This window comes from Sander lucioperca, chromosome 9, assembly GCF_008315115.2.
Source record: "Sander lucioperca isolate FBNREF2018 chromosome 9, SLUC_FBN_1.2, whole genome shotgun sequence".
Taxonomy (NCBI): Eukaryota; Metazoa; Chordata; class Actinopteri; order Perciformes; family Percidae; genus Sander; species Sander lucioperca.
In genome coordinates, this window is record NC_050181.1 from 7,785,908 (window position 1) to 7,801,159 (window position 15,252).

Here is a 15,252-nt window from a genome sequence, read left to right on the forward strand (position 1 = left end):
AATTCTTGACAGTAGGAGGAGTCACTCATTTGAAGACCTCTAGAGATGTCCTGTCCTCCCAACCTCCACCTCCACTACCACCACCACCACCACCACCACCACTACCACGCCACCCACCACTCACACCTACTGTACCTCCTGGGGAAGAGAGACAAGGAGAGAGAGCGTGGAGGGAGGGGTGGAGAGAGATCGAGAGGAGAAAAACAAATCGAGAGCTGAAAGCTTCTTGAAATTAGCTTGTTGAAGTGTAAGAAACGGAGAGAGGAAGAGAAAAGATGTGTACAACAAAGAGAAGGGGAGGGAGTAGGACTTGAAAGAAATACTCCAGCTCGGTGCCTTTATTGAGAAGTGGTGAGTCTTTGACAGTTCTCCTCCAGCGCGAGTCAGAGGACTACATTTTTTTTCTCTCCAGGAGGAGAGTTACCCAAACAAAACTGAAACAAGACTGACAAGAAGCATTAAAACAGGTGCACAGGTGACCGGAGGTTGCCAAAGCGATGGAAGCTAACTCCAAGAAGCATCGATTTAGGAAGGGTCGGAGTGCCACCTTCAGCATTGACGGCTTCAACATCACCATAGGTAAGACATTGTAGGGTAGGCAGAGCAGGAGGAAAGGTAAAGTGTGTTTGCATGTGAGCAAGATGCATGAAAGTGTGTGTGACAGGAGAAGAATACATGTGCGTGAGAGAGTGTGAGGCAGAGCAATGAGGCGTTTGGCTCCAACACAGTGACATTGTTAAACACATCACATTTCAGACCCTGTGCACAACTCGCCATGTTTAGTCCATTCTACTGAAGTTGATGCGTACCTTTGCAATTCAACTACACCATGGAAACAAGGGGGCTTCAGACTAAAGCTGTGTGCTGCTGACGTCATCATTAATTCATTTAATTGTCTTGACAACCAGAGTGTTGAGGAACTTATGTGACACTTTTTTTTTTGAGTGCTTGAGAAAACTCTCACAGGAGTGAGTGTTGACAATGTTTAAAATAGAGCAATGTGAAGATGTTCTGTGCTGGAGACTTTAAAGGGACTGTGTCCCCAAAGCTGTTGGTAGTTTATTAGAAATTGTTTGACAGCTTTGTTGCGTTTGTTGTGTACACAGCAGAGCTAATGTCACAAGTGTGATGATAAACAACATGTGCTGCATTAGATTTTCTAAGTCTCATTTTGGTAAATATAGTAAGATAAAAAGTTTGCTTAAAACCTTTACCTTAAAGCTGTCTTTCTTTACAGAGAAGTTTAAATTGTTTAAACTGATAATGTGCATTTTGCTTTTGGACATAGGCTTTCAGGGATAATTCAACACTGAATCACATAAGGCAGAAAACTGTCACTGCACCTTTTGCCACACCCCAATCAGTGTTGTCACAGCAGGGGTTTTGCCACAGCTGATAGTAAACAGCTGCTGCGACGTCACTGGATCAAGCTATCCAACAAGTTTGTAAGTCTCAACCCACAGAGAGACGTGTCAACGTCAATAACTTTTGAGATGAGTTGTAGTGTAAAAGCGGACAAATGCAGAGGGAGTTATCACCAAACCTGGTACCTTGCCTCAGCTTTACAGAGCGTTTCTTTCAGCTCATTGTTTTGGTTTTAGAGCTTCCAACTTGACTCATCTTGTTTTCAGATGTAGCAGCTGTTTTCAGCAAATAAGCTCTGATAAACCCACGCAACCCACCTAGCCCAAACAGCAGTGAGCATAGAATTATGTAATGGTGAAGATAGTGGGGCATTTCGAAGTTAAAGAGCCAGACAATTCCCTCAGGAGTTGGTAAGAAACAGAGCTAAAAGAAAGGATTGCATTTTGGACTTCAAATTTGTTAGGGGGATATAATGGCTAAGTGGGTAAAGGCAAATCATAGAACAGCTAGAACAGTCTGGTAAGTTCAGAAAATTGCATCACTTTATGGTAATGCAGCTTTTAAAGTCAGGAAAGACAACACTTATGCCTTATTATGATATTACCATATCCAAAATCTAAGATGATATCTAGTCTCATATGATGATATTGATATAATATCAATATAATACCCATCCCTATGGTCAGAAACATGACTTCAAATAAATGTCTATATCTGCTGGATGTGTAAATAAGCAACTGTTTACTTACACTACAACAACTTTATACAATGATAATATGTGCCCCAAAGTGGCAAAACAATTATTTAACTCTGCTTTAATGTTGACAATATTTGTTTTTGTGAGAGACATATGTAAGCTGATGTACACAACAGGAAGTGTTTTTTTTATTTTATTTCCATGGTCACCAGGTACTGTACACATTCTGCTCTTGAAATTTGTGTCAAGTCAGGGACTTAAGACAGCCAAAACCAACGTCTCCATATTGGTCTGGTCAGTGCCTTCTTACTACTGGGTGCATCCAAGTGTTGTCTTAGTGCTTTATATTAAGTTTCACCTAGGTTGAACTCTGGGCCACGAGCTCAGTGCTGTTGTTATTGCGTAGCATGAGACACAGGAAATACTATGGCACACACTGCCCACCTTAACTTATCTGCATGATATGGATATACTGATAAGAAGGGGAAAGTATTAGTGTTATGGGCATGAAGACACAAAAACAGGATGAGAGACGCCTTCAAAAAATATTCCGGATATCTTTTTAAAAGCATTAAAAGCAGCCCTAAAGGATTTTATGATATTTATGATCCCACAGAAAATAGACTTTGGATTTTCCGCTCGCTTGGACACATCCTGTTGCCTTTCAAAACCTGCCTCGATCACACATGGCCTATTTCATACTACTCACAAGCATGCCAGTTGTCATGGTAACCCACAAGTGTCACAATCAATAGCTCACTGGGCCTAAGATTCAGTCTGCACAGCATTTTTCTAATCACCTCCTCTGAAGCGTGACTCCTAAGCGCTGCTAGCTCATTGCCTGGCTGGACACCTTGTGTTCACTCCTCTATTAACCTCTGAGCCTGCGCCATTCCAACTGAGGTGTTTAGTGGTGTGTTACGCTTGTTAGCTTTGTTATGTTTTTGTTGATGTTGTGAACTCATGTGGAAAAAACATAGTTTAACTTTTCAGCTCATCTGCAGGGGTACGGAGCATTCAGGCTTAAGTTTTTTTACATATATGTTTTTTTTTAATCTTTTACTTGAGCAAATTACTGAAGAAGATTGTGTATTCTTAATTTGTGTCCTTGCCATGGCAAATACAGGTTTGGCTTGGTGGCAATTTTGAACAAAGCAAGGCTCTATTGGGAATGAATGTTGTTTGTACTAAAAAGCTTTTTTGTCTAATATCTTGTAGTACAGACATGCTTGACACATGATTATTGATTATTGATCTTGAGAACTATTTACCATACAGATCTCTCTAAACTTCTGAAGTGTAAGATTATACAATATTATTATTATTATTATTATTATTATTATTATATACACTTGTAGTTATTTTTCCTGGCACATCTTTTTACACTATGAAATAAGTCTAAAACAGATTGACTAAACATTCTTGTATATTTTATCCTAAAAATCTATCTGACTTTTTTAATGTCTTTAATGTCTCTAACACTTTCATATAACACTCTATAAAAAGCAATCTTAAATAAATCCTTGTTGCTAGGCTATTATCCAAAGTATCAGAGCATCTAAAACAAGCACATAATTAGCGATAAGGAATCAGGAATGCCCACTGTCCCTCTTCTCCTAAAACAGACCCAGTATGGCTGTACTGTATGTAGATTTAAGGGATTGTGTATACTGTATAGGATGATACATTTAAGTTTAATAAGAAATGTCTCACTTTTACCATAAGTTGATGATAAGGTGTTAACACTACCTAAACATCACACCAATCATCACTGACCTTTTCCTGAAAGTTGATACATTCTCTACTTGCAATTTTGTTTTTAGTAACTAGTAACCAGGATAATCCACTCATTGTCAATAGGGTACTACTTTTCCGGAAGTCGTGGGTACACACTATATGACAAAAGATTGAAATTCCCAATAAAACAATAATATAATTAAAACATACAGCACCATCAGTAGCCACAGTCTGTTGAAAGCACAGTGTATCTAGATTTCACAACAACAAAACATCTGTCTGTCATTGACAGTCTTGTTTTGTCTCATCCTCCTCTTCCCTAAATATTAGACCGAATGCATGATTAGATTGTCAAAATGTTGGAGTTTAAAACTGATTGTTGTGAAATGAATGAATGTATGTTACTATAATTAGTACTAGCGCCATGCAGGGCAATGGTAAGGTTATATTATACCTTAGACAGGTTAGTTACATCAACGTTTGTAATGCCAACTCTCACTCTGTCTGTTTCATGCTCTCTCTCTCTTGTTTGGCATGGATGAAAAAGCAGCTAAAAGCAGAAGGAGATTCATACTTCTGTGGGCACAGTGGTGAAGTTCATATTCACACACAGACTTTATTCTAATCAAAGGGAATGTATGTTTCCATGGTGAGATCATGGTGGTGTTTTTCTGTGTTCAAAACATTTTTGTTGTTCTTGGTGAATCCTACATTTCCCATAATCCACCCAACAGCATCTTTTAGTTAGACCTTCCCTGTCTGGTAAATGCCCACATCTTTCAAACTCGTAAAAAATTCTGTTGTATAATGTATATTGTTAAAACACATCACAGGTTGAGTGATGGTTTTTGCAGTAAACTGACCTTTCCGTGTAAAATTGGTGGAGTGCATTGAATGAAGTGAATTGTAATTGATGTTTTTGGATGCTGCTGCAGGTTTGTCGTTATCAGTATTGTCTACAGCAGTGAACCCAAGGTATTCTAGGTTGGTGGTGTAACAAACCATGAATCCTAAGCTCTGGGATGATCAAACTAGACAAGTTTTTAGTTTCCAAACAAGAACTTGTTCAACCAAATCTAAACGGGTTCATTCTGATTAAAGCTCATTCACTGTGAGCGTAAAAGAAACGTTGTCAGTTGAGCGCTCATTAAATTCATCATTTTCCTTTTGAAAAAAAATATTGCAGAACTTCCTATTCCACTCCAGTGGAGCAACAAATATTAAAGACTGTGTATTCAGATTACAGAGATACCTTTTGGAAAATGGTAGCACATCAGCAGCAGAGAAAGCGAGTGAATGTTGTGTGAAAAAGACAATGTTGACAACACTAATTATATAAATCGTAGTCCACTCTGTCACCATTTACCATACGGTGGTTTCCAAAACATTGATGATGAAACACAGGTAGGGACCCCCAATGCCACCTCTCACAGAGGCTTATAGTGCGTTCCATTTACCTCGGAACTCGGAAGCCGAAGCTGGGAATGACATGTCCCCAGACAGAAGATGGACAGGACTGTGTGTATGACTGATTTAGTGAGACACAAATAACACAGAATCAGAATCAGAATCAGAAAGGGCTTTATTGCCAAGTACGTTGCACATACGAGGAATTTGTCATGGTGTTGTTGGAGCATGTCACACATACAAATATAAGAAGGATAAAAAGAATATAAACAATATAAGTATAAACATATACACACAGTATGTATTAATAACGATAAAATAAATTTAAATAAATAGTAAAATAAGTTAAACAGTAGTAACTTAAGAAGTGCTTATAACTGTATGTTACTACAGCTTTCACAACAGTTGATGCACGGGGCATCCATGTTGGAATTTTTTGCATATTAAACTGGGTGGCCTAAAACCATTTTAAATACCCTTTTGCATAGAATACTAAACTATTCAAATAGCTTAATAATTGTTGGCATGATTTTTTAAATCGTGTTTTAATACATGCATGAGTCACAGTGAATCCTTAGGATGAACTGTATCTGTGGATGGCTACCTTAGTGACTACCTTACCTATAGGCCATTAGGCAGTTGGGATTTATATTTGCTAATATGTTGGATTCATGTTAAGACTTTTTAATTTTGGAACAATAATTTGAAGGCCCCTCTGCAATGACTCTGAGGACCCCCTGTTGAAGATCCCTGATTTAATTAACTGTACATGGAAGATCTGTGGACAATCTGAATATTGTTATAAGCCTAAATCAAACAATATTGCTTATATCCATCACAGGGAGGTGATGAAGAGGCTATATGCTCTGCCAGTGGGAGAGATTTAACGAGGACCACAAACACATACACATGCATCTTTAATATCGCCAATGGCCTTTTCTTCTTTTCTACGCCTTTTATCACACATTAAAACTTGCATGCCCTCTAACAGAGCATGGCTATCCATTATCATAAGGATAAATGTCAACCCACCTCCACGGCACAATTTAGCACAATAAGATGTCCATTGTAAGACTATATTTATATAACTGTAGAACTGTAGAACGACATGATACAGAAAAGTACTATAGAACAACCTCAAGGTCAGTATTTTCTGCTTCTATGCTGCCTGAAAATGCAATTTCCACGTGAAACACAGACTCCAGATCACAAGGACAAAACTAGAAATACAGATAATGGTACACAAATTGAAGGTGGGTGGGAGAGTGTAGATTACGTTATTACAGTAACAGAATATTAAAGCATTTTGTCACTGAATTTTCAGAAATGAAAAAGACCTAGAATTAATAAAATTAAATAAATTATTTTTTGTGGTAGTTTGTGGTAGGCCAATTAAAAATGGTTTTGAGAAATTATGACTCAGACAGCTTTTTATCTCAGAGATCTGTAGAGTAGGGTGGAAGAGTAGTTTTCTTTCTTATGATCCTCAGGGTTGGCGTCACTTTCATGGTCGACAAAGGCCAGACTGATGTCTCATGACCAATCAGGTTTAAGCCTGAACATCCACAGGTTGTGGAACTAAGCTTTGAGCATGCAGATGTTCATCTCAATCCTGGATTTAGTCCTACTGTGGGCCAGGCTGAGGGTCAGAGTCAGTGCCTCAGTGAGATCGGTAGCAGTGCTCTCTGTCACCAAGGAAACCATCAAACTCTTGGAGTCTAGGGCTGTAAGAGTTATGGGTTGGTGTGTATTTTATTTTTGTAGTCTGTGTCTGTTCTGTATTTTGCTTGTTTCCTGTTTTACTTTGATAATCTGTTCTGTCTTGTCTTGTTTAGCTTTACTTTGTGTTTTCCCGCCTGTGTGATTACCTGATGTTTTCCACCTGTTTCCCAGCCCTTGTGTCACCTGCCTCTTGTTTCCTCGTTACCCTGTGTATTTAGTCTTTGGCCGTTTCTCAATCTGTGTTCTTCTATTGACTTGTGTTCTTGTGTCCCTGTGAAACGTCATCTCGTGTTGCCAAAGTACTGTCCCAATACACAAGTTTGCATTTCACCAAGAACAGTTAAGATTCCCGGAAATGTTCTTGACACGCCCATTTTACCGAGGATGCTGTCGGTACACGATCCGTTCTGCCTGCACGATCCGTTCTGCACATGCGCAAGATAATACTGTTTTACGTATCCATACGACCTGCACGATCTGTTCCACGCTAGCCTATGGCTAGCCTCCACCGGGAAGCTAACGTTAGTTTAGCTAACAGCTAATTCGGCTAACCGCTAGCTGACAGCTAGATTCAGTCTAAAATAACGTTAACTCAAACGTAATGGGAAAAGCAGGCTACAGCTAAATTAAGACTTCACAGTAATAACAATAAAGACAAGTATTGAGTGATTGTATTTTAAATGAGCACAAGTAAAGTAGAACTGACGTAACAGCTGTTATATATGTCAACGTTTATTTTCAAGTTTTATTTTGAGGGTCTTTTAAAGTTATTACATGCTGTCTCAGCTAGCAGTTAGCCGAATTAGCTGTTAGCTAAACTAACGTTAGCTTGGCTGTCGACCGGAAGCGTGGAACAGATCGTGCAGTGTCGTAAATCCTCGTACAACCGCGCATGCGCGAACATTTTGCGCATGTGCAGAACGGATCGTGCAGGCAGAACGGATCGTGTACCGACAGATGCATTGGTTGGTAACTTGTATGAACTTCGCTGCACCCGTATCCCAACATTCATTTCGGCATTCAATGATGGTCGGGTTTCCGGTACATAGACAACCCAAAAACGGGACAATTTTAACAATTTTCGCCATCTTATTCATCACCACATTAACTTCTGACCACATTTTAGGCGAGAAATGAACGGTTTTGATTTCGAATATAGGCAGTCTTGCGAAAATCTTTGCCGAATTGACAATTTGCTCCAAGGTTTTCGGAGTTTTCGGAGCTCCGTGAAGTGAGGCGGCCGCCAGCTTGCGCCTGCCGTGGCCGCTAGCTCGTCGCTCGGATAGTCACGCTCAGAGACCCCGCTGGAAGCCGGAGGTCTTTTAGACCGGTCCCGTAAATAAGAGGCTTTTATTTCGCCGTTGACGGATCGTTTGTTTAAATATCACAACACATGTCCATCATAAGATTAATGGGAACCTGTGGTTAACTGTCTTTTCAGAGTTAAACTCCACAAGCGCACACACACACACACACACACACACACACACACACACACACACACACACACACACACACACACACACACACACACACACACACACACACAGGGGAGAGAGATATACGCGTTTCTTTTCGGGAGACTTGTTTAAATTATGCCATAGGCTATATACATTTACGTATATATAGATTTAGTATTTTTTTGCTGTATTTGTTTTCTGATTTATTAGAAGTTGAGTTTCAGTCTGTATGATAAATTAACAGTTGTACATAAAGTGGTAACATGCTGACATGTTATGTAGACTAAAGGGGAGACACCAACCTTTATCATTTGAATTGCTAATTTCCTTCTCCCTGGGCATATACAGGGCTCTACAATAATATAGAAATGGTCACAATCATGATCATGAACACATAAGACACACCAGTGCATGCCTACTTATTTTTTCATTTAAACTGACTTAAACTTATACACTAATAATAGTAGGCATCGCGTTCCACTCTTTTGAATAAGTAAGGAGTGTTTGAGCTAAACCATAAACAAATTAAAGCTCAATAAGTTTTATTTTTCAATATTATTGCAATAGTTGTAACATTGTGAGGTTTTCTTGTCCGGAGATTGTTTTAATATAAAGTGGTTATAGTGTTGTGGTTTTTATTTCTAGCTGTTATTTTGGAGCCCTGCTGGTAGCCTCTGTGCTGGGAGGGTTGAGCAATAACAGGAAGTACGCATCGTCTCAAACTCTTAACAGTGTTTTCTGTGCTTGTGAACTTGCAAGTTCATTCTTCCAGGTACAACTAGCGAGAACGTTCTCCCCAAGAACACAAGTCCGTTCTTTGCATTCTTGGTATTGGGAAACGCTCTTTGTCTTCCCCTTGTCTTTTGTCAGATCATTCTGTCAGGTGAAGGTGAGGGATTGTGGACCCAAATGCGGAGTGAGAGGCAGGCAGGAAGGCAGGAGATGGTTTGTTAAGTCTGATTTATTAGTCCAAACTCAAAAATGAACAAAGGGAGTCCCGGATGAGGCAGCAGGCAAAAAACGATTCCCAAAACAAGAAAAGGCATCCAAAAACAAACCAAGGGAGTCAAAAACCAGGAAAATATAGGAGGGGAAGAAACGGACCAGAACTGACACGGAGATCACACAAACTGACGGCACCAGGACACAAAATGATCTGACAAAAGACAAGGGGAAGACAAAGACTAAATACACAGGGTAACGAGGAAACAAGAGGCAGGTGACACAAGGGCTGGGAAACAGGTGGAAAACATCAGGTAATCACACAGGTGGGAAAACACAAAGTAAAGCTAAACAAGACAAGACAGAACAGATTATCAAAGTAAAACAGGAAACAAGCAAAATACAGAACAGACACAGACTACAAAAATAAAATGCACACCAACCCATAACAGTAAGGGCTACAGTTAAGTTTTGATACTTACGATGTCCTTACAAAAATACCTACACAATTGGACTCATCCTGTGCAGCTTTTCCTCATTGTAGTTTTACAATACATCTGTGAATTGGAGCCTGGCCACTTGAGTCGTAGTAATTAGGTGCAGTCTATTGTGAAGTGAAGCTTTTTACAAGAAGATGATAACCGGCTCTGTCTTTCCCTGCACATTAATGCTGTAGAATGACTTACACATTCACCTTGATTTACTTTGATGGGTATGCTGGTTTTGTGAACACAGCCAATTACACTGGGAATCCCTGAAATATAATTAACTGATCAGGCCAGAATGTCCTTCACCGAGAATCATTTCTTATTAAAACTGGAAATCCTGTGACCTTTTTGGAATTCTTGTTTAAACGTACAATATGTAATTTTCTGCTGCTTGGGGTCTCTCAATCAAAACAAAGGATGGTAAACACGGACGTTTGATGACGTGAGGTTGCGTGGAATTATAGGAGTTGTAGTTTTCATTGTTAAACACCATCGCCAATTAGAATGCATCTGTTCAAGGACGAGCACCCATTGAATGTTTATTCACATTACGTTTAGTAATTGTAATAAAGTAATTGTGAATTTCCCCTCGTGGGATAAATGAAGGCATTCTTTTTCTTCCTCTTCTTAATGTTTATTCATGTCATTCTAATACAATAGCTTCAGTTTCCTAGCCTGGGAAAACCCTGACGAACTTCCGGCAAATTTGAGATTTGCTCTGCAAGTCAGTCTGGCCAAGAGCCCATTCAAGCCCATTTCCAATTTTTCCAAATCGAGGCACCAATCACAACCGTTGAGGCGGGCTTTACACGATGATGATAGCGCAGCAACGGCAAGCAGCTTTTTGTTTACATTCAACATGACGGCCACCGAAGCGCAGCAACCCGTTGATGCCGCTGTCACCTCTACGTCACCCGGATCGTTGGTCTGATTGGTTGAAGGACTATCCAATTGCGCCCAGAGGCATTTGAGTGGCGTCCGTTGGAAATGGGCTGCGAATGAACCTTCCCCAGACCCACTCTGTGTGTGATCGTGCGTTTACTTCCCCTGCCAGGAACCAAGACACCGCAAAGCATTCGGTCTCAACATACTATTTACACACTCATACTGACTGACACTAGACTCACGCACTGGCCACGGTTACATTCGGTAGCCTGGTGAGCGGTCTCCTCGTGACAGTCTAACTACCATGTAGCAACATTCACTTCTAACATTTAACTTAACAACTACCTAACTACCAAGATAACATTACGTGTATTTGTATGTGATATAATACTTTCCCCTTGGTAATATAGCCTATGAATTTCCATGAACACAATTCTAAAATGCACGAGACATAAAGGCTTCTGGGATCGGTTGATAACTCAAACTTGCTGAGAACCTAGACACCTGTTTGATTACATAGACTCATGCATTAGGCACGGTTACGGTCTCATTCAGTAGCCTGGTGCGCAATCTCCTGGTGATAGCCTACCTATCATGTAACAAACATTTAACTTAACATAACTACTAAGATAACATGACGTGTATTTGTACATGATATCCATCGATAATGTAGTCTATGAATTTGTACACAATCATCTAAGATACACGAGAAATAAAGGCTTCTGGGATCGGTTGATAACTCAAACTTGCCGAGAACCTAGACACCCGTTTGAATATAGACTCATGCAGTACCCTCGGTTACGGTCCTTACGGTCTCGTTCAGTAGCCTGGTGAGCGGTCTCCTCGGGACAGCCTACCTACCATGTAGCAACATTCACTTCTCCAACATTTAACTTAACATAACTACCAAGATAACATGACATGTATTTGTATGTGATGTACTTCCCCATTGATAATGTGTGAATGCACCAGAAACGAGGCTTGGTTAATAACTCAAACTTGCCGAGAACCAAGACACTACTTGATTACATGACTCGAGCGGGCCGGCCGGTTGCACGGTTACATTCGGTCTCGTTCAGTAGCCTGGTGCGCCGTCTAAGTAGCTCATTTCCTGATTGATTCTACCACCACCACTCCAGTGGATGCGCTAATGAGCTAGATTACTACACACACAGTAGCAGAAGAATACCAGCTACACACAACGGCACGAATGAGGTAAAAGAAAAAAACGAGTGAGTCGGTTCATTGACGTATGAAACTCAAGTATCCCAGTTCAGTGACATGTTTCGGGTTAATTACCGGCTCTTCGGTCAGTTCGTCAACACTAGATGGCGGGCGGAATCTCCGGGGTGGCGAGGACCTCCGAAGGCCGTTGTTGTGCAGAAGACCTCTCCAGCTGGCCGGAATTATCTCAGCTTCACTTTTTTGTAATCTTAACTAGTTGTTTTGGTGCCTAACCCACCTTTTGTCAGGTAAATTTAACTGTAAAGACAGCTGAACGCCAAGGTGGGAGAACTTTGTGTTTAGAACTTAAAAGTATAAACTTCCATTGCCCCAAAAACAAATACGCATATCATATTAATTTATCACTTGAATGTTGTACAAATATCTAATCGGCATAAAATACATTGCACTGCTCCCAAAGCAAGCATGATGTTATAATTGTTGTATCACCACCCTCTCACAACATAAACATTCCCAAATGATTTGACCTTTAAAGATTTTTTTTATGTCTCTTTTATTTGACAGATAACAGTGTAGTGGCAGGCTGAAAATGGGGGAGGAGAGAGAGAGAGGGTGGTAAGACATGCAACATTAGGTCCCAAGACTGGAATCAAACCCAGATTGACTGAGCAGTCAAACATACTTTTCTTTAATTTTTAAACTTGCTCTTAATTATACAGTAATTTGTATTACTATTAATTATTAATTACTATTATGACACATATTAACCTTTAGAGTTTCTAACTGTGGAAAACATTTATTGACATTCTGTTGTTAGAGGAAAGTTTCTGTCTTGACTTCCTTACTGTAATGTCTGAGTTTTATGGAGCCAGCATCTAGTGGCTAATAGAGGAACTGCATCTTAAGGCACTTTGGCCTCAATAACCACTGAAATGTGGAGAACAATCACAAGCCTTGTGTGCAGCAGTGAAAGCAAGCACCTGTTAAGGCATGTAGTGTCAGTCACCATTCTCGGTGAACTCTATATACTGTGTGCAGTGTTTAGTGGGCAGTAGTCTATAACCATGACGTTCCACTTCCGGGATTGCTCCGTTGCTGCCGGAAGCAACTCTTTTGCTCACTCTTTTTCGGCTGGATGTCCGTTACCTTCCGCTTTCTTTGTGTTGTAATTTTAAACTCTGGTCGACTTATGAGGACTATGGTTAACTGCTCCTCAGATCGCTGCAGGGTAAATCGACACAGCTAGCTAGACTATCTGCCCAATCAGAGTTTTCTGTTGCACGGCTAAAATAACTTTTGAATGTACACATGTTGTACACCAAAACAAGTTCCTTCCCGAGGCTATTTTGCAGTGGCATCGTGGCTCTGTCTGGTGCTTAGAGCTCCCAAGATGATTGTGATTGGTTTAAAGAAATGCCAATAAACCACAGCATGTTTTTCTCCCATCCCGGAATGCTGTGTGAACTAGCCAGACCCTCCTCCGCGGTGCTGTGGAGGAAGGTCTGGCAAAGCGAGACTAAGTGGTCAGAGACTCCAGCAGAGCACCATGTCTTTGGAGTAACAGCAACAATTATAGGGCTTTTCCCAATCACTTAAATCACACTTCACAGCAATTCTAGGGTTAATTGGAACAGTAATAACCTTCATTACTGTGTGTATTACACATCTGCACAAGATTCCCCAGCTATTTTGTTGATCCTCAATAAGCAAATATACATAAATATATAGACATAATAATGTACATATCAAAATAAATAAATAGCAAAGGCAGTAAGGACAGGATGTGGAGAGGCTCATTACAATTAATTGTGCAGTATGTAATATATATATATGTTTGAGTGATTATGCACACAACACCTTTCTTTATAGTTAAGACTAACATGTGAACTGTGAATACTCACTGGTCTTTGTTGCACATGTGAAAATGCCACATTTCCAGATATTACAAACAATTTTGAGTAACCGTAGTATTCAACAAAGAACAAGTGTGTGTAACAACAAAACAAAAGCTAAATATTTAAAGCTATAGTGCATAACTATTTTATATTAATGAATGTCAGTTACATTCAAGCCATTGCCAAATTAGTTGATACAAAGGGGTGGGGGTGGTGCAAGATCACTGAAGGTTTGCACCGACAGTGTTGTTGTCATTACTTAAAATTCCTCATGGGGGTGACAGAAACTACGCACTATAGCTTTAAAGTCGGTGATTACCAAAGAGTTTGATGTTTTGAAATAGTATCACATAAGCACGTTGAGTATGTACACAACCCACATTTTCTGGCATCATTAGATTCTCTTCATCTGTTTTCTTCCAGTGGCGAATGAAGATGGGGAGAGCTCCACCAGACCACAGGCCAGTTTTGCACGTAAGTGTTCTCTCTATTAGGTGTTATTGAAGCAAGAAAAAAATATTTAAAAACTCAATAACAATATTTCCCATAAATAATTTTGCTGTTACTAACAATTATCTCATTTCCTGTCTGATTTTTTTTTATTTATTTTTATTGGGAACTGTTTTCTACCAGAAGTAAAGATTAAAGAGAGGGACAAACCATACTGTTTTACAATACTGATTAGGATCAAGATCAACTGTGTTGAAATCATTAATTATCATCTTTTCAGTATATTCCAGGTGGTGCTCTCTAATATATATATATATATATATATATATATATATATATATATATATATATATATATATATATATATATATATAGTCTACTACTTTTAGTAGTACTACTACTTGTCCATGGTGTAGTAAATGTGATACTTAAAGCAAAGTGCGGCTGTAGTTCCAATGAGACAACCTGTAGGGGGACCGAAGAGGGAAAAGTTACATAGTATTGCTTTAAGATAAACTAGCATTAACAACATACATCCACATGGGGGCAGGATTACAAAGGCATAGCAGTCTCTTACTCTGTGAGATCCTGAAAGCCATTCAGTGGAGATTTAACAATCTGCTTTTTGTTACATAATGTATACAAACTACCACCTGGTAACCAAATATAAGCTTGGTTCATGGCACTATACAAAATAACTGAAACACCACTAAGGCTTTTATTATTATGTAAAATGTTTTGCAGGCTCAAAGTCCCAGAGTGCTTTGTGGAACGCCATCACGGCAGGGATGGGGATCAAAGGCAAAGAGCAGAAAGCCCCCCCACATGACACACGGAGTCCTGAAGAGATTCTGGCTGATGATCTTCCTACAGCAGATGAACCAGATGTCACAGAGAAAACGGCCATCAGGTTTGCTGTTGCCAGGCTGCTTTAGCTTTTTTTTTTTTTTTTTAATTATTATTATGGATTAAATCCTCTGTCAGGCTGCGGGTGAGACATTGACAGCTATGTCCGGCTC

At 39.7% G+C, this 15,252-nt stretch overlaps 1 protein-coding gene across 3 annotated transcripts in view; it reads left to right on the top strand.

Moving 5' to 3' along the window:
• pde1cb (phosphodiesterase 1C, calmodulin-dependent b) overlaps positions 1 to 15,252 on the top strand; it is a 107,456-nt gene that overhangs the window by 9,725 nt on the left and 82,479 nt on the right. For 2 of the 3 annotated variants that reach the window (XM_031294012.2, XM_031294013.2), the window contains exons 2-3: positions 14,207 to 14,257; positions 14,978 to 15,143. In XM_031294012.2, coding sequence (XP_031149872.1) covers positions 14,207 to 14,257; positions 14,978 to 15,143 — 217 coding nt within the window. Of the gene's footprint in view, positions 1 to 98; positions 580 to 14,206; positions 14,258 to 14,977; positions 15,144 to 15,252 lie in introns of those variants that run through there. The other variant, XM_031294014.2, reaches the window with a different exon arrangement.